General features: G+C 40.5%; 1 protein-coding gene across 3 annotated transcripts in view; it reads right to left on the minus strand.

Moving 5' to 3' along the window:
* Nucleotides 1-24,300, minus strand: part of LCOR (ligand dependent nuclear receptor corepressor) — a 65,414-nt gene extending 41,114 nt beyond the window's left edge. For 2 of the 3 annotated variants that reach the window (XR_013775005.1, XM_079311864.1), the window contains exon 1: nucleotides 24,195-24,297. Coding sequence is in view for 2 of the 3 variants with exons in the window: in XM_079311864.1 (XP_079167990.1) it covers nucleotides 24,195-24,291 (97 nt within the window). In the remaining variant the exon portion in view is untranslated. Of the gene's footprint in view, nucleotides 1-24,194 lie in introns of all 3 variants that reach the window. The other variant, XM_079311863.1, reaches the window with a different exon arrangement.
* Between the last annotated feature and the right edge of the window lie 2,287 nt (nucleotides 24,301-26,587).

Here is a 26,587-nt window from a genome sequence, read left to right on the forward strand (position 1 = left end):
TTGGGGAACAAAGAAAAAGCTGTGCATGTCAACCAATTTTTCAAATTTCATGCTTCCCCATTCTTGTTAATGAAACTGCACTGTTCAGGGACTTTCTGAAGACATTCCTGCTCCAGAAGATTCTGGGGACCTTAAATATCAAGCTGGTTCCATAAGAGCATTATAGATGCATCCAGAAGAAAGAACTAAGGATGTTAAGACAGGTACTGTTTGAAAGAACAGGTATATCCAAGTTCTGTATAGCAACACACAGCTCTTCTGTACCTTTTTGCACCAATACATCCTCTGTTCTCAAGACAGAATACAGAATATCATGTGCTGAGGTGCCTAAACAGGCCCTTGGAGCTCAAGAGAACAAGAATTCTTTGGCCTTCAAGTAATGCTTTGTTCACTGTAGAACAGCATCTCCAGCAGATAAGCTTCATTTAAAGCAACCCAGAAGCCAACAAGGTTCTGCCAAACAGCCACTCCTTCACTGCCACAGTAACTTACCACAGCAGTAAACTGAGAAATCAAAAAAGTAGGGAAAAAACTACAAGAACTGTTGATAGAAATGCTTCTCACACTTCCATCTGACTGACCATCGTCCTGCAGGAGTAATTAAAATTTCACGACTAGTTTGTAATTTGAATAAAAAAGCTGCAACAGACCATCCTCACTCAGCTCTCCAAGCATCCCTCTCAACCAAGTTATTCCTTTTACTCTGAGAACCAAGTCTAAGAATATTTTCTCTGATGCAATCCCAAATTCACAGCAAGGCATTTAAAATTTAATGAGCTAAATATGACAGCATAACAGCACATATCAGAACCACAGAGCTGCAGTGCACTTGACTTCACAGCAGAAAAGTGCCCTGCCAAATACCCTAGAAGAGGGGAGCTGTCTCCACTCTACAAGGAAGAGCAGAGAAGCAAAGAAAGTTACCACGCTTGTGTCACAGTGTAATGGAAATGGGGGACTTTCCATCCAATGTCAGCACTCTAACTGGCAGGTTATCTCACTGATTACAACTGAAAATTCAACCCCAAAAAACCAGAAGTGACAAGTTATAAAGCTTGTTGCCAGAGTGCAAAGTATAGCAAAATATGGATCATCTCCTGCTTCCCTCCCACGAGGAGTATTTTTGTGTGTGCGATCTGATATCAAGAAGAGAATTACACAAAGGCATGCAAACTTCTTATCTCAAATCAGAACTCTCAGAAGCAGAACTCAAGGAAAGCTAAGGACATTGCAATGGCTGTCTCAAGATCCCCTCAAGAAACAGCAATTGTTCTGGCAGGCTGAGTTCCAATCTTCATCTGGATTTGCAGGGGTGAAAGGACCCTCCAATCTGTAGATACTGCATTACTATTACAGCTAGTTGTTCAAGTCAGGGGTTGTAGGTTTCTGTTTTACATTTTACCTCAAGATCAGAAGGCTTATTGTATGACTATCTGGTTTCCTTCACAGCCAGTCACCATTAGTACAGGACCTAACTGGAATCTTCTCATGTAAACACTTGTTTTTTATTACTTTAGAAAATAAAGCAGAAAATACAAACAGTATAAAATGGCAAAGAACTACAACAGAAGAGTTCCAGTAACTACCATCTTTTTATGCATCCTTAAAAAAAATGCAGGTTTTACTTAATGGTAGAATAGGATCTAAATTTAAAAAATAGTTTAAATAAATTAAAATCCAAACAAATTTTAACGATAAAAATTGAACTGGGATTTTCTTTTCAGTATCTCAGTTCAAAGTGCTCTTATTTGTTCAACCTCCAGGTATGGAGTTCCAGCAGGCAACAGGTAAAACTTTCACTGATAAGGAACTGTAAGGACTAGCTAGGAAGTTTACAAACAGTAAACACTAGCACAAATCAGCATGGACCAAAATATAGAGGCCCAAACATTTCTCAAACTTGAAGCTATTTTTTTCAATTTCTAACTGCGTTGCATTACTTATTGCAGCAAAATAAAAACCTTGAAACTTTTTTCCCATTGGAGACAATCTGTTAATGCTTCACTCCCAAGCAAAGGTAAAGTGGCATTCATTAACTACCACTGTTTATCACCATATGCCAAGATCCTAAGGCACAAACTTAAGAATAGCCTTGCAGTAGATGGAATTGATCTGCCTGGAAAATGCCTCCCACAGAAAAGATAGGATTTCCAGCAGCATCAGTTCACTGCTCCACTTTACTTCATGGCCACAGTAATGCTTGCATTACAGATCAGCAAAGGCCAGGTGTGCTATCAGGAGCAACTTGCCACAAGCAGGTATAGCAGAGGTCCAAGTCAGTCTAAACCACAGAAGAGTTCTCCCTCTCCCACAGAAGCTGTCTGTGTGGAAGCACAGGACACCAGTGACTTTCACCCCAGCCTCAAGAGATATTGGCATAATGCAGAAGCATTAAAGGATGAGTAGAACTGGCTGAGATATGAGCTATATTTCATATTCCAAAACTGTCCTTTTTGAAGAGGGTTGCCTTCCCTCAGCAATTCAATCTTGCCTGATTTGTTCCCTGTTTGCAACGAAGTCACCTGCTGAAACACATCAACTGAAATAATTCAAAGCTAAAAATCAGCACAGAAAGGGTAGGTACAAGCTGCTGAATCCACTTAAACAAGGACTGCCACCAGAAAAGGCATCTACCAAACCACAGCTGTGATCCAGAGAACTCCTGGAGTGTGACTCAGTTTCAACTTCTTTACAACAAGATGTCATTTATACCATGCTTCATTACTGAATTAACTTAATACATTATCCTTTTCTTTCAGCTCTCAAGTTATAGATACCCCTTCCACCATCTCTACAGAGATTTTTCAGATCTATACAGTAATTTGCAAATGGGAATGAAAACATGATTCTATTTAGGAAACCAAACATAATTATATCACCAGCCATTGAAAATCTGATGACATTCAATGAATAGACCCATGAAAACAATTGAACATGTCTGAGTTGAGAGGTGAATGTACTGAGCTTACCTGTAAAGTAAAAATTGCCAAGAGCATTTTCACTCTGTTATTTGTGATTGTAAGTCTGTCTGGTGTAAAATAAACGTCCATGATAAGCCATTACATAATTGCCTCAATGAACAGCATACCTTGACTCCAGCTAGCTCACAGTATCCTGAAAAATCTTATGGTATGCACAGATAATAATTTGACTTACTAAAGTGGTGTATTTTACTACACCAGTGAATATATCTAAATTCTGATTAAAAAGCTAACAAAAGCAAAGAAAGCTCTAGATCATGGAAAGAAAGCCGAATCATGACTACAGTGAATATGAAGCATATGTGATGTTTTGAGGCTTCTGAGAAATTCTGGAAAAGCATTCTTAGCCTTTTCAGATGTACAGCTCAGCTCTGTATCAAAAGGAAGGATTATCTAGGTGAAATCAGAAGGTGATACAGGCAGCTACACAAAAATGAAAGGGCAAAGGAAAGCAGGGCAGGGGATCACAAGTTCTATACCTTAAACCAAAACCCTGAAAACAAATCAACACACACAAAGGAGTATCTTCACACAGAAAGACACAGAATTCATACCCAATACAGGGCAGGTTACAGTGACTGTCATCACTGAAGTCAGACTTGCAAGTATATATCAAGCGAGGCATTATTCCATGAGTCTACAACACAAGGTGCAAACTCAAAGGAAGCAAAACTAAGCCTAACAATCCTCTCCAGCTTTATGGTTGTTTGCACAGAAGTAGTATTAAGAACACAAAGGTACAAGGCAAGCACGTAAAAACTCTTGCATACAGCAAGGAAGATACAGCAGCATTACTGTTGTTATTCTTGTGCCAACAGAACCAAATACCAACAGAAACATTCTTAGTTATCCTTCAGTCAGACCTCAGATTATGTCTATGCACTAAAGAAGCTGCAAGCTACATTACTCTGGAAACAGTAAAGCATAAGAACAGATGCTGACAACTTTGTAACAAAATATTACAGCAGGAAAACAATTTGGTGCTGAAATTAACTGTGGGAACCGAAATTACCAGATGTGATAGAACATTATTCAGTGAAGATGAGGAACAGTAAACCTCTTCTAAAAAAAATAACTAGACTCAGATGCAAGAAACCCACAGTAAAAAGCTGTAAAAAAGCCTGACCTTTGGGGTTTAGTGAAATTTTCCCAAAGAGCAAGTGACTGATAAATCTATCTCTCACTTTTGATGTCACAACATCTACCATCACTTCATGTCACAACTCTTGGAGTCTTACTAACCTTTTAGCCTCAGATACCCATCCTCAATACTGTAAGCTAAGCTCAGCCTGCTTAACCATCAGCATTTATAATCACACTTTTGACTGGGAATATAAATTACTATCTAAGAACATACAGAAGATTTTAAAAAAATCATTTTTGCTTGCCTTATTTCTTGATTGGAATGATTTCCTGGCCTGTCCAATTACATCAACAGGAACAAGTGGCAGGACCAGGAGGGACATCTCAGACAACACTGCAGAAATCAAGATCTGTCCAACTTAGTTGTTTGTTCTCTCAGACTACCTTTTCCTCATTCAGATTAAAGACAGATATCTGAAGTAATTACTGGATCTCAACCAAAGATAATAGCCAGAAAAGATCCCTTGGGATTTGGTTGATGCAAAAGTAAAATGATAGAGAACACAGATTTCATGACGGCCATTCAGGATTTCAAAGTTATTCCCAAGTATCTTTTCTGGATAGCTACAGTGAATTTGGTGTCTAATGGTACATTTAACAGCTGATAGGGCACTTAACTGAGTCATATACATCATAATTTCAATTCCTATCACCACCTTTAAGTCTTCCTCAAAACAAGCAGTTATATGCAGCTTTCTGATACTACTGTCTTCTCCATCTCATTTATTCCAGACCTTCTGGAATTCCTGAAACAGCATATATTATTTGCCTTCTTTAGTCAAATATTTAATTGACTGTACTTTGGATGAGGTCACCCTATACCCTCACACATTTGTTTTCAATCTAGTTGAAGTTCTTTGCTTCAAAGCATCATTTGTGATCTGAACTTGAGAGAATATAGCAGTCTCATAATTTCTACACACTAAGTTTCTCAACGCCACTGTGTTGCAGCAGAATGTCAGGATATGCTAACAGTTAAACAAATTACAAGTTTCTAGCCAAGAACTAGAAACAGTCAAACTGTTACAAACACAAAACATCTGAAGGTAAGACTTCTATAACAGCCAGTCTTGCTCTAATTTTATAGTTAGTATCTCAATAAAAGGTTTTAGTAAACCTGCTAGACCTGCCTCAGATCTTTTCAAAGAATGAAGTCACAATTATTAGGATGATCGGAAGATCTAAAACCAATTGTTTTATGGTAAGTGAAGAAACATCAGCATTCCAAATCAGAATTTGGTACTTTGTTCTAAATTAGAATTAAATTTTCCAGGTAACCTATGCACAAATCTTCTCAAGCTTGCCTACTCAGTAGTACTGCTAAATTCATCAGAGACTGAAGTATATGGTACAGCCTTGATATGAAGAAAAAACAGAAACACTTCACAATTTCGAGTGCTGCTTTGCTAGAAGCTTCAACTTAAGATCAGTATCACTGTCCACTAACATTCCAAGCAGCTCTTTTTGTAACTTTTTAATTAATTTTGTAACTTCTTAATTTCAGAGCAAAATCTAACAAATGGATTTCCTAATCCACAGCTAGGAACTTCCAGCAGTAAGGCCATATAAACAGCAAAGGAATTTGATGCAAAATGAGTTTCTGCAGGCTACACCCTAATCATCTGATCCTAAGGGATTAAAAGTCTACAGTAGCACTAACAACTATTCAAAGTTTGTTGATGTCTATCACACCTTGTAAATATCTTCCCTTGAGGTAATTTTTTCCCCTACAGAATCCTTCATACATAAATTTCTCTAGAAGGAAAAGACTATCATGCACAAGTAATGAACAAAGTATGGCATAAAGAGAGAACTGTAAATTACCAATGACTGTGTGTGCAAGAAGCATTAAAAAGTACTTCACGTGAGTGCCCTGCTTCCCACAACTATCAATTTTATATCCTATGTACTCTGAAAATTATTTCAAATATAGACAACTTTTTTAAAAGTTATCTTTGAAACAAGAGATATTTCCAAGTGCAAGGAATATTAGGACTTCTAGAACACATTGTAGCAACCACAACATGCTTCTCTATAAAACCACAGCAATAATACCAGAGGTATGAGTGAAGGAAATCAGAAACTAAAACAAAATGCAGTTGGCTACTAGAAAAAGTGATCCAGAGCAACTTGCACTAGCTCTTGCTTTTCCAAAGTAGCCAAGCTAAAGAATTTTACATGGATTTATTACCTATGTACAGAGCTGAACATTACCAATTAAAATCTAAGCAGAGAAACTATACTAATCACTTTAAAATCATAGCCAAGAAGGTCAGCAGCAGTTTTACCAAAAGAAATTCAAACCACATGAAGAGAAAGTGCCTTTCATCTACAGGGGAGAAAGAACAGAAGCACACTGGAAAACTAAGGCTGGAAAAGAACCTGCAAAATCCATAGCTCCACAATGAACACTGCATTTAGTACTCTAGTGACTTCAGTATTCTAAATACTTGCTAATGTTAGTATTCAAGAAGTAATTCAATCAAATACAGTAGTATTGAGCACATGGAACACTCCAAGAGTAGCCAAGTCAAAAACCCAACATTTTTCAAAACAGCACATAGTTTAATGCTGACTTTGTCTTTGAACTGCTAATTACTTCCATACAATTACATTACAGAAAACATGCAATACCTCATTTTGCAAGAGTGATACAATCATAAAACACAATTTTAAGGAAGCTGCATTATCAAATTTGCAAAAATAGTTTAGCATAGGGTTTACTCTTCCAGACAAGTGGTTCCTTTTGAGTCCCAGAATAATAATATGACCTGCGATGCAGGGAATCAAAGAAGACTTCAGTGTGCAATTTTGGGTTTTGTTAATGCTTATTCAATGCAAGTATTTCTATAGATATTTGGCTATTTCAAGTATTTTAAAATCTCTCTTCATGCATTCAGAAGTCTGAAATGGTCTTTCATAACTATCTTGAACATAGTCTAAAGATTTTATATGTGCATGGATTAACCTACAGTTAATCTTATTACACAAAGAGCCAACATTTTCAAGAATGAGTTCTAATGCTCTAACACTAAATAAGCTCATTTAAAAAGCAACCCTGACATTCTTTTTGCTCCTGCACCCATTTTAAAGTCACCAATAAGCACTAGTAGGACTGCAGGATGCTTCTACCAGCAGGCATCTGAATATGCAAAATGCCAATAAAGTTAATTACATTTAAGAAATAATAGTCTATGTGCAATTAAGATACTGGCAACATTTTAATGCAAAAAAAAAATGTTTAAATATACTAACATCCTAGTCTTGGGATATCCAGTCAAGCTACGCAAAGAGATGTGTTTGTCCCTTGCATACTCCCAAATGTGGAAGTAGGATCAGAAACTGGATCTGGAAGAAAGGGTAAACAGCACGTTAGTTAAATTCACAGAGGATACTATGTTCGGAGATGTTGCAAACATTAGTGAAGACAAATACATAAATGACCCAGAGGAAAAATAAAATTACTTTGGAAACAAAAACATCTCATGAAAAATAACTCCAAACACTCTATGTAGAACCACACGGATAACAGAAGAAAATGTAAAATGAAAGGAACCTAGAAGCAGCAACAGTGGATAGTCAGCTAAATATTTGCATTGAAAGATAGTCTGGAGTTGTAGAGGCACCAAACAGAGCAGGGAAATTAAAGTTCTTTCTACAGTCTTTGAGCCAATAACAATAGCCATTCTCTGCACAATTGCCAGGGACAGAAAAATTCCCCTTTACGCCCAGCAAGTGGAAAGCTCTTCTCAATGGCAAATCAAGTTCTGCAGGAGGTAGGGTTTAATTTTTTTTAAGCAAAGTTAACATACGGTTAGCATAAGCCTACGCAGCAGGCTCTTCCAGTACTTCTGCTGCTTGTGGCTTTGTGCAGAACAGGAGGAAGCTAAGAAAAAGAATCCATTTTTACAGGTGCAACTCAACCTTGCATTGTTCAGATTTATTCCTGTGGTCCTTGAGAAAAGAAACCAAAACACAGCTAGTTCAACTACTAAAAAGAAAGAAGATTTTTAAAAAAAAAATCCTTCACCGCTCACTTTTTGCCTTAAATTTACTTTTCCCCAAGAATGACATCCACTCATTCATAAAGGCAGATGTCTGCACTATCCAGCTTTAACAGCAAAGTTAACAAGAGGAAAGCATGGACTCTGCCTTTAGAAATGCTGGAAGAGGATCCCCACCCACAGCAGACAAAAGTAAATGTAAAAGTTACAGTAACCAGCATACATCTTCAATGATTATCAAGCCTTTGTTTCAAAGAAATATTTACTGGCACAAACTAAGAACCATTTATTCTGATTCATTCCCAAATTAACAGTATAAGCTAATTTTATAGAATTTGTTTCTCTTGGTAACAAGGATTCCACAAGGCAACCATGTAGATGTGTCGTACTCATGGCAGTCCACAGACAAAAAAAGTAAAATATACCCAAAGCAAAAGGTCCAACATTTTACCAGAAGTCATCATTCTGCCTATCATGTTGCTGAATATTAGAAGGTCCAGCATGGAGACTCAAGCTCCAGTTTATGCATCCCATCATCACAAGCAAACAGGAGACTGAAGGTTTTCTCTCCTCTTAACAAGTGCTAAGATATGTGATTTCTGAAATAAATCATCCTGTGCACATCTTCAGCTGCTGCTTCTGGTGTGATGGCAAGAACAAAACAGCTCCTACTAGTTTCCCTCATCTTTGACAGAAACTGGTTAGCCCTGCATATTTCAGTGGAGATTTAATCAACATGTTGCCAGGTATCCCTCAAGCCAAAGGCACATGAAATGCAGCTTGTGTTTTAAATTACTTCAAACTCTAAAGACAGTACAGAGTGAAGAATCACAATCTCATTGAAGGACTCAGTGCATTTCAGGAAGATGCAAGGCTTTAGATGTAACAAAAAATAATCTGTTTTTTGCCCCAGAGGACGTTGGCAAAGTATCTCTGTAATCTTTTGCCCCTTTTAAAAGATCAGTGCTAGCATGAGGCCAGATTCATAGAGGCAAACTTTAATCATCCTACTGATTCAAAGCACAGTCTCCTGAGCAGTAGCAACAGCAGGTTTTGCAGCTCTCTCCCTTCTCTACTCCATCACTCATTCCCACTCCTACACTGCATCAGTTACACCAGTAGAAGTTCATGAGACTGCAGAAAAGATAAGTGGTTTTTGCACACACCCCCCCCTCACTTCTCTCCTTTTTTTTTTAAGGAGTAACTTCTACAAGTTCACTTACATGAGAATGGCTGTTCAGGGTTAAGACAAAAGTTTAACTAGCCCAATTCCAATAAGGGCAAAAATTGTTGCCTTAATGCCATCATGAAAAGCATGGCCAGCAAACCACAGAAAACCTCTTTTCAGAAGTAGAAGCATAGCTGCTGCCTAAAAGTCTGTTAAAGAACACCATGCAACTACTCCAGTTTGTCAGATGTGTAACTGCACTGGACTCCTTGCAAGTGAAAACCATGAGAGATGCACGTTACAGTGAAGATGCTGGAAAATCAAGGCCTACCAGAGCAGAAAGGAGACAGAGTTAACAATACTCTGTAGTCCATAGGTTTAGGCACAGTGTGCTGCAGAGAACAGGTGAGACACACAGGAGCAGGACAGACTCATGCTCCAGCAGGAAAGGCCAGCACACAGATCACACAGCTGGTATGGAAGGCCATGGGACCTACTGCTGAATGAGCAAACAGGTGTTATCTGGGAGTGGTTCTTACTCCACTTCTCTCATGGACACAGCTTGGTCAGCCATCTGGAGTTGCTGGCTGATGAATCTCAGATGAAAACGGCACAAATGCTAACTGCCCTTAGCTCAACTTGCCTTTTTCCTTAATGACTCCTGTTTGGAAGCCCTATGACAACTTTAAACCTTATCTTAACGCAAAATCCCTAAACCAGTAGGTATGCTGAATATGCATCCTGACTGGCTCACCACATTAAAAGCCCAGTCCAAACCTATGCATCCCGCTGAGGTAGGGGAGTGTTTTCACTGAAAATGGAAGATACTGCACTAGACCAAGAATGCTTTGAAGTCTGGTGTATTGAGGGGTTGAGGTTCAGGAGGTTCCCACAGCTAGAAACCCATTGCCCCAGCTCATTGGGAGAACACTGACCCCAAACAAGCCGTTTCAGCACTGGCCCATCTCCTCAGTTGGCATCATAAGCCTAAGGTGTAAGGTTCCCTAGCAGATATACCCAAATACACAGATTATCCAAGGAGAATCTCTTCCTTTAGGCCAACATTCAAAGGTGTGTTGGCTGTAGTTCAAAAGGAGAATTTACACTACCATTAGTCACAGGAACCAGAGAAAGGAAATACCTATGAGAATGACTACTAGCAGATACAGATTCAGCTGGTTTCACCCCTGAAAACCACTTTTTGCTAACTAGTGACGACCCTAATGTCACCATCACAGCATCAGTTCTTCTGTAACTTCCTGTTAATTTTATGAAAAACACATATTGGATAAATATCTTTATCTATTCAAGACCTACTGCGATTTGAGGCATATTGACTAGGAAGGCAACATCAGGAGTAGAATGAGGCTTGCCTGATTTACGTGCATTAAAGGAGGGTGATAAAAATTAAACAGCAGTAAAATCCATGTGCAAATAAAATGTACAACTGCAAAATACATCCTGAAAAAATTATTAACTATGGAAAGCAGAGTAAAAAAACACAAAAGTCCACAATTCACTTATCCCAAGTCACTAGGAGACAGATCACTGCAGACTTAAGGTTACTGTAACAGGAAAGTTCATTCTGCAGCATGTCCTCAATGTTTTGAAGCTATGATTACTGATCACCTGGCACTTTAATCCATGTTTAAATCCACCTCTCCACTGAGAGAGCTGATCCCACTCATCCTCCCCACCCCCCCAGATGCTCACTCATCTCGCATTTGCACAGTAACAGACAAGATGGTGCAGGGATCAGTTTCCTGATCCAACCCAGAATGCATTTACACAAAGTGAAGGGAGTGACAAAAAGGGAGTGGTATGATCACTCTCTCTATATGAGAGTAAAAACTGCTGTGCAACCATAAACTGTGTTTTCACACAGAATTTCACTTTTACTGCTATGCATCCCTTGGACATGTGTTCTATTTACCTGTGGTGGAACCAAAATCTTTCCTGAATAATCTCACATACTGGTCAGCACAACAACTATACTATCCCATATCGCTCATTTAGGGTAAAAGAGATACAATTGTGATATCTCAGAAATTATGGTAAGAGTTACTGCCCAAACCTGTACCTACTCTAAATGTAACACAAAGGTGCAGTTTGGCAAAGTCTGAAATGAGGACTTGCAGTTTTTTACAAAATCAGGATGAAATGCTTTATTACAGTTGCTCTAGCATAACCTCTCCTTTATTTTAAAAAGGAAGTCTATTTAATGTTTCCTATAGCATCCTATACAAACACTAAACATCACCTTCAGAGTATAAAAACTATAATCAATATATTTCAATATTTTTCACCAAAACAGTGATATTGCAAAGAGAATAATTTCATGTGTTTTCAGAAATCTGACCCTCTAGAAACTTGCTTAATGATACGCAATACAGTTTAAAAATAGCATAATGTTTAACTTAATTCTGGACAAAGAATAACTCAGGCCCCGAAAGTCAACAGAAACTTTATTATATATTCTTGAGGACCATTTTCTGTTAATTTCCTTTAAAAAAAGATTCAGAGAACCTATCTAGGCACATCCTAACCTTTAATTCTAACTGAAAACAGTATGTTTCTAGAAGAGGTTTTTCACTGTAACTTCCATTTGACTTTTTAAGCTTAAAACAACAAAACAGAATCAAAACCAAACAAAATTTAAAAACTCCAATGAAACAAACAAAAAAACCAAAACAAACCCAACAGAACCTGGCTGCCCTGTCCCACCAGTGCCTCCCCAAACACTGTCCCCTCAAGTTTTACATTAGAGCATTATTAAGCAAAGGCTTCAAAAGAATATACTTTTCTCTTTGATGGGAAGACCAGGTAGTTAGTTGTCTGAAACTGTTTTTTCTCTGAAGTGGGAAATATTTTGCCCATTCCCCAAAAATATTTTAAGATGTATTTGGAAGAGTTTAATCTTTACACAGCTATTGAAGTTCATTATCTCCTTTTCTAAAAGCATTCTTTGTGAAGTTTGACCCTCATTTATGCTAAATCTGGATTTTCAAGAGACCTAGTTTTGAAGATATATTCATTTTCCTTCACTACTTCCAAGAACAAAAACTCTTACAACGTTTCAAGGCTATGATGCCCTGTTAGTACATTTTCATCTCTTCCTCCCCTCAAAAGAAACTAACAGGGAGGAGCCACCTGAGTTAAAGAATGCCTTACCAAGGAGTTTGAAAGCCCACAGACAAGTATTTTACGTGTCATTTTGAAAACAAGAGTAAGCTTATGACCTTATGTGAGGTCATGTGAAGCAAGAGATCAATTTCCCAAGACCACCTGACTGAAGCTGCTTTAGACCCCAGCCCTACACAAGTGTGCACTGACAGCAGAGGGTGAGGCACTTATTGCACTAGAGCCAAAGCACATTTGCACACTGGCTGCCACGCTGACAGAAAGTGGGAATTAGTCCTCAGGAGAGCCTCACTTGTCACACATACCCACGGGGTGCTCCAGCAGGCACTGGTGTCCTTTTGCTGCCACTGAGAACAGACGGTTCCCAGCTCAGAGGCAAGGACACCCCTTACAGGGATTCCTCCACACACCCACATCCATGGATCTCCTTCTGGCCACACACAGCTAAGGTCCCATAGCTCTGCTCACACTAACCTGTGACTTCTCATTAGAGTCAAAGCTTATTAAACCTTGACTTCAGAACTCAGCTTAAAAACAGACCAAATAGAGCTACACCAGCAAAACTATGGGGCAGCAAACCAGTGTTCAGAGCATGATGTATTAATGTATTAAAGAAATTTTTGACATCACCAACAGAATCTCAAAACTGCACAATAAATTCAGCAGTCTTTACCATTCAAGTCTGCTAGTACAAACCAATTCAGAAATTAGCTCTGTTTGCCTGCTTACCAGCAGAATCATGAAGCATCCCTAGGCAGCACCATGGCATGCCGAGAGCAAAGATCCATCTGCCTCAAACACGAGATCAGAGAATTGCTTATCTCTTTCCCTAATGAATAGGAAATAACTATTCTTCTTCCTTTACAGCAATGGAAAGCCTTGCAACCTTCAAACAATAGAAAGACAGACAAGAAGGAACATCAAGAGGGATACAGGGTTGGGATGCTGAAATGCCCACAAACATGATAAGCAGAAGGTGCCAATTTCTTAAGAAAAAGTGTTTTTGCATAGACTTTTTTTAAGTAGGTTTAGTAGTTTTAGTCCTGAGGGGAAAGAAGTTTCCAAAAATAACTGCTTACTTTCTGAAGTTTGTGAGGTGTCATCACAAGTGCATTTAGCTGCTAAAGTTCATCATCATGCCAGTAAGTATAGACCAAAGCAGCTGTGATCGACTTCTTGATAGATGCCTTCCTCTCAAGCACCTCCCATTATACACCAAGTACATAAGGCATTTCCTATCCTAGGGCCAGGAGCAATCCTTGGGCTACAAGGAGCTGAGAAAATGAAAGTCCTATCCACTGTTCTTATTTGGAGCACAGAATTCACTTCAAAGTACAAGCAGCAGAAAGATAAAAATTCAAGATTAGTCACAGGCAAACAGATGATTTAAGAACAAGAACCAATCTGTCATAGGAAAGGAGTGCAGCCTCCATGGCAAAGTCAACTACAGCTCTGCAACATCTTTAACACATGAAGTAAAATTTTAATCTATTTTAAAACTGAGTAACTTGTTGAGCAGAGTAACCTCTGAACTGTCTTCAATTCTGTACTGTTAGCATGTTCAAACTGTGACCTCAGTTACGGTTCTAGCTAAAAAAGAATGAGGTGGACAGAGGCCAGGATGGAGAGTATTTGGGTTGTGATACCCAGAACAGCAGTGCACCAAGGGATTACCAAACAGCTTAGCGTCCATCCCATACTCCAAATGCCTTTTAGTCATTAAAATAAATAAATCCATGTCCTCTTGAGACCTGGAAGGTAATTCACCTGTTGTTTCAGGGCATCTGCCAATGCACTGCATACAGACAACATCAGTTTATGCTCAGGCCTGCATATTTCAAGTTCCTTCCACAACCATGTAAGGGAGGAATGCAATGAAATCTTTAGATCTAACACAAGCTAGCAGGAAGTTAGCCTTCAAAGTAGGATTTTTGGAAGGGAAAAATACAGGTCTACATTCACAGAGTGCAGTTCTGTAAACAGACCTACTAAACACCACTCTACCCTTTTTTCAGAAGTCAGCTTTCAAGTTGAAGTTTTCCAGACTTAGTATCCTCCATGATATCCATTTCTGGATAATATATATTTTTAAATAGCAAAGTATAAGAAGAGGAAGGAAAGTTAAAAATCAGTTCTAATCTAATGGATCACTAAGTATCTCATACTCCTTATGAGTTAGGAACTCATAGTCCTTAACACCTAGAGCCACTTCAGAAAGGGAAAATAGTCCTCATTCAACAAATAATTTAGAGCAGTAATTTTCAAATTGTGGAATCCCGAAAAGCATAAAAACCCCACACAAACTGAAACTATTGGCAATAGCCTTGTTTTTCCACCGTCGCTTCTTGCCAACTTCAGATTGAAAAACACTTCTTTAAGAGAGCTCTGGCAAAACACAGTTCTTCTCTCAATGGTTTAGACTTGTTCAAGAAATAAATGCAGCATCCCTGCTGAATTCAAAAGATTACATGCAAAATGGACCTCTGCATGGCCTATGTCAACTGAGCACTACAGCCATTCATTCCCAAATGACTGCACATCACTCAAGGAAAACTGCAGAGGCAAGACCAAGGCATTAAATTTTGTGAGGAGTTTTTAAAAAATACTCCTGTAAGATACAAGAGCTAGGTTCTCACAGCATCTTATCATACAGTCACACATGATTGCATATTTCTTATTTTGTATGAATGCACGGGATTGACAAGAATGACAGAAAAGTAAAAAAATCCAAGAGAAATGTGTGGGCAGTAGTTGGGCACATAACCAGAAATACCAAATTTAGTGTTACAGTTGATACAGTTTTGCCCACCAAGTATAAGTTAGACTAAACTAAACATTCATGGGAAATATTTCAGGGAAAAAAACTTTTTCCCCCTCCAAAAGACTTTGTCACTTAGTTTTGACAAATACTCAGTGCATTTGTCTTACACAACACATTCTGCAATATGGATACTCATTTAAACGTACACATAACTAATACTTCACACTTAGTTTTCCCCTCACATTTCCTCACCCTTTTCTCAATTTTGTAATATTTTCAAAGATAGTAAGGCACAGCATGCAGATAAAGAATAACCACTAAGGTCACTGAAAAATTCAATTTTTAGTCGAATAAGAGCAAAACTGTTCCAAAGGACATTTAAAACCAGCAAGGAACACTCCTCTTACTTAGCAAACAGGACAATTAGTTCAAGAAATTATCATTGATACAAAAGTACAGAGGGGTTTTTTTTAAGACAGGTTTTTTCACTGTTTGTTTGAAAGTAAACACTGTCAGATGGTGTTTTTCTTCATAAGATGAAAGTAAGACCCTTGAGAGAAACTCCAGAAGAGAGATTCTGGTATCATATAAACTTAAGTTTCACTAATGACTTTATAATAGGAGAGAAAGCTAAGGATAAGGTAGCAATGCTCCTCCTGTTCTGAAGGATGTAAATGAAATCACTGCTTTAAGAAGATTGATTTAAAGTCTGTTTAGATCAGAAAAGGAAATTACCTACACTCTTTCCTATTCTCTTATTTTTGCAGAGAGAAATGGAAGTTAAGCATCCACTTCTGCAAATTTTTTTTTATGCAAAGGATACAATAGCACGTTTTCAGAAACACCTCTAAAGACCATGATAAAGCATCACCTAGACAGCAGCTCTCCTCATTTTTGTCACAATGACAAATCTTAACCCAGGAGATGACCAAACTTGAGACAAAGGTCTGCTGTAACACTAGCTTATCTTCAACTTGTTCACAATGAGGACCAAATAACTTCCAAAGAAGGCAAGAAGTAACCCAGGTTGCTGTTTAAACCAAAGCCAATCCATTTACTGCATTCAAATATACAAAAATATTTTTCTAGAAGCCCAAGACTACAGGTCACAAGGCACAAACTGAGAGAACTCTGCAGATCACAAGACTTCCCATCTGAAGTGCACAAGCACATCACTCCATCACTCTGACTAATCTGTGACAAAGTTTCAAAACTGACCTGATAGTTAATCTGCACAAGCAGACCACCAAGGAGCTTTGTGCACATGAATCGCTGCGGGGAGTTTAACAGGATCAGGGTCTGTCCTCGCAAGGCTGCAGGCTGAACTCAAAAGTTTATTACACAGGTAACACAGCAAGCTGCCTCTGGTCACACAAACACAGCAGCAAGGGGAACCAAACAGCACATTGCTACAGACTCACTCTAGACCCCACACCACAATCACAGGAGCCTCAGCACTAAGAACCAGCCTTGAAGTATTAAGAGCAGGGAATTACAGGCTGTGGGCTGAAGCTTTCACATCATTTTGTTAGGGGAACCTACAAAAAAAAGAAATTAAGAACTCTGACTCTTGACTACCTGTTCCTCTTCCTATTCTGGCAGTTACTCCATTTTCACAACGACCACCCCTACAGCAGCAGAGGGCAAAGGACATCAGATGGACTCACCTCTCCAGTTACACACTGAAACACCTGTACTATAAGTGTATGCAAAAAGCAATCAAAGACAACCAGGAAAGTTTTCATTAGTAAACTCAGCTCAAGAGTTAAGATTGTCTGGTGGCCTCTGATGTCTTTCCACGCTGCTGGATTCAGCTTCTGAAAGCTTCCTTTGTTAATGAATACTAGGCTCTTGTCCAGTACTCTTTTCTCCCCCTCTACTCCCTCCCATAAAATAGCATGGTCCTCAGGGCATAAGGAACATCCTTTGTCTTCCTGCAAGTCTTCCCTGTGCAGCCACTTTGCCACCCCTCCTAGAAAATGCAAGAGGAGTACCATCCTTTCTCTTCTCTGTAAGAAGGGTGGAAAAAACAGATGGAGACATCATCTAATAGCAATTTTACCATAGAAGAACAAGTGTTCTGCAGAAATGTTGTGAAACCATAACATCTACTTCATCTTTCATGTGTCAGCAGCATTGATGTGTAACTCAAATCTTCTTCTTAGCTCTGAGAGTTCAATTTTTTTGTCAACTCACCATGAAGAGCACATGATACTACACACAACATAGAAGGTGAACTAAATCTAAGGAAAAAGGTAAATGACTTAAGGATATGCAGAGAAATAAGAGTAAGGGATTCTTCAAGAGAAAAAGAAAGAAGCTGAAGCTCTCATTTCCCAAAATGGCCACATAGATTTATCAGAGAGAAATGAGAAACCCCAAAGGCCTGCAGAGATACAGGGAGAGGAGATATAAAGTTACAACTTATTAAAGAGGAACTGGTTAGGAAAGCAAAGCCCACAGTTCATTATCAGGGATGGAGCATGAAGAGGAAGATTGCTTCAATCTTCATGCTTCTGCAATGAACATGAAGCACACAAAAATTAACACCTACTCAATGAAAGATGTACTTTTGCATGTGTGACAAAACCAGTTGAACAGTCTCAACTCCTCATTCTCTGCCTCTTCTTCCTCTGCAGATGTTGTAGGAAAAACAAACAAACAAAAAGATTGTTTTCTAGTCAGGTCTAGTCAGGGAACTGATTCACCATGCTGCCACACATAGTTGTGCTTGAACAGAAGGGACTATTTAAGCCAGTTTAGACAGCACTACTGTCAAACATAACCATAGTCTGTAGCATGGTTACAAGAAACAAGATACCAACTAGAAGACTCTGTGCCTTTGGAGTAGACTATTCTACCCACTTCCCTTCCCCCCACAGATGTGATCCCATTCAGTGTTAATGTTTCAAGTGAGCTCTCCTGATATCTCAATCCCAGATAGGATAACTCAGGTTACTGCATATCACCAGAAGATTAGCTGATTTTGCAGGCTTCTCTCAGTATAGTAAAAAACAGCACTAATGCCTCTCTTAGACAGAGACAAACCCTAAATTGGCCTAGCCCATCCCATCCAACCCTGCCCTCAGAAAATCCCAAAAGCTCTGTTTCTCAGAGTTATAAATGTCCATCCCAGCAACCTTTGAGAACCAAAGCCTCATCCTCCTAAGAGTGAAAACGTATACACAGAAGAGTAAAGAAGAGGACTGGAAAGTCTCCTATAAAATACTGCAGTAATGTTTGTTAGCCCTGACTTGCAGAGCATTCTTTAACCCTATTAAAGGCCTGTTTTTCCTCAAACCTTACCTAAATTTGACTTTTAGGAAGTATTCTTGTAATTTTACAATACCAATGAAAAAACTCAAGTTCTCAGACAAAAATAAACAAGCAAATAAAAACTAAAAACAAAAGCCAAAAATCCTATAAAGACACATGACAGTGCTTGCCTGGATGTGTGATAGCCTAAGATGGCAGAGTATTGAGTCACTGAAGTACCACACAATAAAGATTTAGACAACTTGGCATAGAAATTGGGATTTATCACCTATTATTAATTAAAATGCAGTTACTGGACTTAGATATATAACAGCATTTGAACTATCATCAACATATGGCACAAACTATCAAGAACAGTACTTCAGGTACTTGTTGAAAATGGTACTGTACCATAAAGCTGTCAATCTGCAACATATACATCCCAACATAAATGCTAAAAAGATTTTATCTAGGTGGATTTTTACTATTTTCTACATGCATGGACTGGATAATTGTAATTAATTTTGTGGATTAGATTAGAGTGGATGAATTTTGAATGTCAGTATTTTCTTAGTTAAAAAGTCCAAATGCCTATACTTCCTGCAGGACAAACATATCCCAAGAAGGAAATATCCCACCTTGCAGCGATTGTTTTACCTCACAGAAATTAACATACATTTTTATTGAAATGTGAAAAAAACCCCAAATGATTAGGCTTAGTCTGAAATTTCATGTCATAGGCATCAGAAGAAGATCTCAAGATGATATGACTCAAAGTGATTATCAGTAATTTTTCTGAGTATGTTTTTGATTGGTTGACACCATCCCTGAAAGGACAATAGTTATTCTTCATGTGCAAGCAGGGAAACAAGGACAAATCCAGAGCGATTTGTAGTGAATCCAAAGAGGTATTTGGAACAGATCTAGATTCATCCCCTGCAGTTCAACTTCTACTGTTCTTCAGACACATACCATCCTTCCATGCACATTTAAAGTAAAACTAAAAATCAAACTGTAAATTCTACTTCTTCCAAGTAAAGATTTTTGTTTTTAAATGATACTCGCCTCAATCTCTTCTTGGCATAATTTTGTAATAAAAGGATAATTCTCATTCCCTCTATTCATACTGCCAACAAGCAGAAATACTGGAGCATAGAACAGATCTTCTTGAAAGAGCCTTCAGTTACTAAACTGCTGTAACAATGGATTTACACTAATAAAGAAGCCACAAGCTGCAGCTACATGCAAGCAGGTTGAGATAACACAAACAGCACCACTCACACGTTTGCTGGGGACAAGGCTGGGGTGCATCTAAAACAAATACCAGTATAGAAGAGCTCTACATTTAAACTTTAATTTGCTTTGTATTGTTATTTTTCATCAACATCACAGCTATAATAAGCTTTCTCAATTTGGAACAAAGAAAAACAATCTGACCTTTGAACTAGAACTACGTTAAACACTTGGAGACTCGAGCCTACTTCCAAAACCAGATAACACAGCTAACTGTTTGAAAGCAGCAGCTAATTCATATCACACACAGGCTGGAGCTATACAGGAGCCATAATCAAGATAAGAAAAGTAATAAAGATTTCAGAATTATTCAACTGCTATACACCTTCTCTTGATTATTATTATATTCTAACACTTCCTGATGTATCATATTTCTTTCTCAGAATCCACACTTTAATCCTAAGTATCCAAGGTTACAGAAGACCACCATCATACAATAAACTAAACAGAAAGAGATCAGGTACTTAGGTTGCAGTATTTAATCAGCAACAATAACTTAAAAAAAACCAAAAGGAAATTGCTTCAGTTTATTTTGACAGCATAACGGCTAAGCAGCATTTCAATGAAAGACTGGCAGAGTTCAAGATGATTGGAAATCTTATGAGGATGTTACAGGTTTTTTCCTTGAAATCCTCATTTTGCTCCCAAAACCAGAAACACAGCTGAAGAGTAGTGAACCATTCCCTCCCTGCCCCCACACCCCCAATACAGACCATAATTCAGTCGGGGAGTCTCCAAGAGTACAGCTAATATTTAACAAAGGGCCAAGCATCACCAGCTAGAAGAAATGCATGTGATCACCTCACGCTACTCCAGTGATCACGCAGCGCTGCCATGCTATTAACTGCCTCTATAAAAGGTGTCAGGAGGGTTTCAGGGATCTGTGGGTTATTTCCTTTCTCAAACTCCCCATTCCTTAGCAGATCCAATCTCATCAACCATTTCAAATTCAGCAAATGTCTGAACACAAGATGATTAGAGGCTGGGAGAAGGAAAAACAAAATTAAAATCACCACATGCCTTTGTGTCTAGGTATCTGCTTCTGACCACCAAAAAAGATGTTAACACTCCAGACTGGTACAGAGAACACATATGTCAGCCTCAGATAGTTATCATCTGGCAACACTGTTTCTACAAAGTCCTACCAGGGCACCAAGATCCAGGCACCAGTGCCAGCTACCCCTGCTCTGTGGTTCCACAGTTCCATTACAACACATTGCTAAGAGAGCTTAGACACCCCTTCTCCACACTTCCTTCCACCTCCAGGCCATGCATGCTGCTCCCTTAATTTCACCACTGATCAACACAACTGCTCACAAACCTATGCTCCACCAGCCTCACCATATCCCTCCTCATCAAAAGGGGTGATGCATGACAATGAAGGAAGGTTTCAGCCAGATCCGTTCCCTGAGCTATCTCCCACAAAAAGATACACTGGGATAACCAAAGACACAACTCTGTGACAGATCAAGCTTATCTGTATCTCTGCTCTCTTGTTCTCACTCTTTTCCCTTCCACCAGCTTTGCATTCTCATACTCTTCCTTGCACTAGCGCTGGTGTTAGCTTGACCTGCCAGCCAGTTCAGGGAGTAATAACAGCAGAAAATTATTCTACTCCCTCCAAAAGACGTTTTCTGCTAGGACAGCTCCTCTAAATTGGCTCCTTGTGGGTAGGTGGTCTGTCAGTCCCTCTGTGGTTTTGCTCCCTTAAGAGCACAAGCTTAGTTTGACAAATTGCCATGAACCCACAGTCCAAGGGAGCAGCCAACTGCAGAAGCAAGAAACAAGAGGGGAAAGTGAATTACTTAAGCCATCTTTATTGCCAAATGCACTAGTTCAAACCACAGGTATATTTTTTCTGAAGGCCACATAGTGTGGTATTAGAATGACTTTTCAGGGAATGATGTTAACACAGAAAATCCCACACACCGCATTTACTAATATGAACTAAATATGAATGAGTATTTCTGATTACTACAAGAAAGATTTTCCCATACTGATACATAAATATTAAAAAGCAGAGTGTTTATTACAGAAAAATATTCTCAAAGACTTCTACAAACAGCGAAGGTGAATTAGAATATTATATCATTTAACACACTACTTCCAAATCCCATGGAATATTGTCAAAATTCACTTAAAAAGATGACAAAGGTACATTTAGAGCAAGGGGTTAAGATCGCAACATCATTTCAGCTGGACATCCTGGACAAGTGCAATAAACCTTTTATAATTGTATAAAAATATGAAAACAAAAAAGGTAACACATTTACATGACCCAATGATTTATGCAAGATTCATACTAGGAATGAGGCAGGTCCTGAAACCTCATAAAGCTGATCAATTTGAAGCTGAAACTATTTACAACATACTGCCATCAAGATAAAAGTCACAGAGCACTGTTACACTTTGGACTTTATTTTTTTAAAATGGTATTGTACTTTACCTCCAAAAAAACCCCACTCAATTCTGTGCTTAAAAATGTTCTCAATATCCTTTGTTAAAAACACACAGAGGGACTTTCAGAGAAGGAAATCTTTTGGAGGAAGAAAACGTATCAAATTTAGGTATGAGGAACAGATATGCAAGGGACAAGGAGAAGAAGCAATTCACCAGAAGTTGGTAATTCAAATGGCTTTGGGGAAATGGAACAGGGTGTGTATTAATGGGGGTGGAGGTGGGGTGTTTGTTTTAAGTTTTAGCACTCAGGGTTGCTAAGAACTTCAATAACGCAGTGCTTTTCTTGAGTTTGTAGATATAAACTTCTCTAGCTACTCAGGATTTTCCCAAAGAGCAGCACAATGAACAGAGACAATAATAGTGTTTGATCCCAACACAACATCTTCTATAGCAGCTTTGAAACTGTCCTTTTTGGGTTTTTTCTTCCTTTTTTCTTCCCTCCAAATTTATTCCTCACAGCTATCTAGTTAAACTCTGAGCAGTAGGACAGCTCCACTGGAGGATTCAAAGACCCAATGCTAGAGCAGCAGGGACTGAGAGGAAGACAAGATGACATGCTGCAAATAGGGAGTTTAGAGAGGACTAAAACAGCTGAGCTCCAGCAGCTTGAGGTAAGAGGAATTGAGAAAAGAAGATAAAGCAAAATAAAACTGGTTCAAGCAGAAGTGGAAAAAAATGTAGCAGAGATAGAATTAAAATAAAATCCCACAAACTGAATCTACAAACATCAATTATTCGTTGGAAGGAAAACCCAACACTTTTATGCATTGTGAGTTTCTCAGTAACATACTGCCCATCGGTTGCTTTAAGCATAAAACAAATTAATTGCTTGAATTAATCTGAAGTTTACAAGCATCTAGAGCACACTTTTATATTACAGAAGTTTAAACATTTAGATGAAGCCAAAAATATAGACAGCAGTTACACATCCTGGTGTAACCAAAAATGGTGTTTCAAATCCCTGATAATGAACTGGGATGCTGAGCTAACTGACAATAAGAGGTTTAACTCTGCACCCAAAGAACTAAAGTGAATCTGTGACTGTTATTACAGATTACCTATGCTGAGCAGTCACTGGCAGATTATGGCCATATTTGCATATTTAAAAATAAAACGAGGATTTGAGCTCAATTAGAAACAGAAGCCCAAATAAGATGAAACACACCAATGTGCCAGAAAGGTGCTAAGAGTACTCTGCAAGTTCTCAAACCTTTTTTCTTTGGAGACACATACGGAATTACTGGCCTAGAGCTGACATTTATGTGAATGTTAGGACCCATAGAAAAGGTCTCAATTTCTTACTAGGGAAAGAAAAAAGGGCAAAATGTGTATTGTGAATGGAAAAAGTTACTCGAGATGAAAGGGACTTCTTTTTCAAAACCTCAAACATTCGATTGCAAGAAACCTACCCAACAAGAAACGCGCAAAGGAGAGGAGGAGGGGGGAAGAAAAGGAGGTGGGGGGAGAACAGAAAAGCAATCACACATCCTTTTAACCCCGCGGCCCCGCTCCGGATTCACGGCGTCAATCCGGCACCGCGATCCACAACTTTCCGCCTCCCCCGCCGTTCCTCCCGCCGGCTCCGCGGCCCCGCTCCCTCCCGCCTCACCGGGCCGGGGGCAGGCGGGCCGGCCCGGGCTCGCCCCCGGCCACTGACAGGCGGGCCGCTCCCCGCCGCCGGGCGCGGCCCCGCCGTAAACAAGTTTGAAGGGGCCGCGGCCGGGCCGGGCCGTGCCGAGCGGGGAGGAGCGGGCGCGGCGCTGACAGGGGCCGCACAAAAGGGCAGGGCAGGACCCCCCTCCCGGCTCCCCCCCTTCGGCGCAGGGCGGGGCCCGGCCCGGCGCGGCGCCTCACGGCGGCCGGCGGGGAGGGGGAGCGGGGCGGGCCCGCAGGCCGCGCCGCCGCTCGCCTCACGGCCCCCGCTCCGGCGGAGCCTCCCGCCGCCGCGGGGCCCGGCCCGGCCTCCCCGCCGCGCCGCCGTCCCTCACCTACACAGTGAATGAGCTTGTGTCGCCACGAATCGAGCTGGTGGCGGACGCCGCGCCTCTGGATGGAGCACTGCTGCCGCCCGCACGGGCTCGCCATCTTCTGGGCGGGGGCGGGGCGGGGGCGGTGGCGGCCGGCGGGGCGGGGGGGAGGGAGGGAGGCAGGGCCGCGCGCGCCGCGCTCTGACACGCCCACTCGCGCTCGGCGCCCGCCCCGCCCCGCGCATGCGCCGCCCGCCCGCCGGCGGCTCGCACGTGCGGCGGTTCCGCACCCGTCCGCTAGGGGGCGCTGTGCAAGTCCGGAGCCTTTCGTGAGGGAGCGGGAACGCCCTGAAGGGTCATCGTGTTCTTAGAGGTCCTTGTGTCCTGAGGGGACCTGCCACCGCTGAGGACTCACTGCATTCTGAAGGGACATCCCGCCTCAGAGGGTGCACTGTGTCCTTAGGGGACAACTCACTCCTGAGGGCTCACTGTGCCCAAAGCTGCAATCCCTCCTTGAGGGAACGTTTCTGCCTTGACGGATGCACACAGTTTTCCATCAGGAAGAGATGAGAGCTCCTCGTCTGTTCCACCAGGTCTGTTGGTGGCTGTGATGCAGAGGGAAGGCATGTGAGTCTGCAGTGGCCAGCAGGTCCCATAGTGACCGCTCCATGACACAGCCACCTCCTGTGCTGCAGCCTTGCACCACTAGCACAAGACCCTCCCTCCAGGTAAACTCAGATGTTTTAAGGACACTGGTGATGTAGTAATACCAGTTATGACAGCAAGCAGGAAATACATTGACAGTCTAGGGAAGGCACTGCACTGCCTTGTGCCCATGCAGGAGGACAGGAACATCAGTACCAGCTTCTTTCAAGCTCAGGGGATAGTATAAAGTGGCATCTCTTACTACAAACCTTGCCATAAGGACAGTGCGTGAACCTTTATTTCCCTGCCCTAACCACCAGAATAATTACCCCCACCTTGCCTAGCTACACATGATTAGGGAGTCAAAAAGGCATAGAGCTCAAAGTTTGCTGGCAAAGCTGGCTGCTCAAATGCAGCTGCAGTATTAGGATGTCCCAGATAAAGTGTATCCTGGAGGGAAAGAACTGTTTGAGCTACTGTTCAGGTGCTGTTGTAGCTGCAGTTAGCCACCTGTCCTGGTCAAAGGGAACTCCAAGAGGCACTCGGTACAGGCAGGTAGGAGAGCAATGAACCTGTCCTACAAAAGGAGATCAGGACAGCTCAGTTTGGCAAGTCCAGCAAAAGGAATGCAAACCCAAGGTGTACTTGCTCTGCCAATCTACTGAGGAAGATGCAGTGGAGAAAAGATGGACATAAGGCCAATGGTAGTATAAGTATGAGGAAAGATTATTGATTGGCTCTTAATACTCTTCTGGAGGAAGTCAGGGGATGATTTCTCATGGTAGGAGGTGGAACTTCCCAGAGCAGAGAGCAATCAGAGTAGCAAGAGGCAAAAATCCATTTCAAGGCGCAGCTTCCATGCGAGGAGGGCAAGGTGAAGTTTGCTATCATAAGCAGAGAAGACAGTTTAGGGAATCCCAGTCCTGTCTTGAAAGCTATTAACAATAAAAAAAGGAAAAGCATGCCCTATGGAGAATTTCTATACAACAAAGAGTAGGAAAGTTCTTTGGACACTTCTGCTCAAGAATGATCCCCTTAGCTGCATCCCATTCCAATTGTTGGTAATATCCTAGTCTTTACTCCACTCTTTTTTCAGTGTGATGAGCCATTGGGGTCTACATGTCTCCATCTCCAGAACTGGGGAATCTCCACTCAACTCAAAGTCCAGGCATATCTCTCACTAGAGCCCGAGTTCGTAAATCTGTTAGGCACTGTACTAATCACAGAAGTATGTCTTCCCTGAGAGGTAGATTATCTAAACAAAGTGATTGCAACATGAATGGTCTAAACTCTAGCAGGTAACTTCTGTCTGCGGTCTGCATGGCTAGAACAGTGGGTGGACTCCCAGCAGTAATTATTAGAGAGTTCCAGTTTGGGGTTTTTTTTGCAATCCTCTGTTCTTAGACTGATGTTTAGATAGCAAACTCTTTGAGACAGCCCCACGGTTCTACCCTGTGCTGGTGTTGAACCTACCATAATGCTTCTAATTCCTTACTCAGAACCATATAAAAATTAATTATTTTCCATAATGTGTTGCCCTCCCCAGGGCTAATCACAGACTAATAGCATGATAAATACCAGCAATTTGGATTTCTTACCCACCAGGGTAAGATGCAGGGAGGAAGAGGATGAGGAAATAGGATGAACCAGAAGATCCAGTACATAAAGCAGGAGAAACTGTTTGAGAGCTGGAGAAAAGCAACAGTCCTGTAATCTAAAAAATGGTTTAATATCACAGGTGTCCTGTGGAGAGGAGCAAACAAAGGGCT

This window comes from Erithacus rubecula (genome assembly GCF_903797595.1).
Source record: "Erithacus rubecula genome assembly, chromosome: 9".
NCBI classification, from domain to species: domain Eukaryota; kingdom Metazoa; phylum Chordata; class Aves; order Passeriformes; family Muscicapidae; genus Erithacus; species Erithacus rubecula.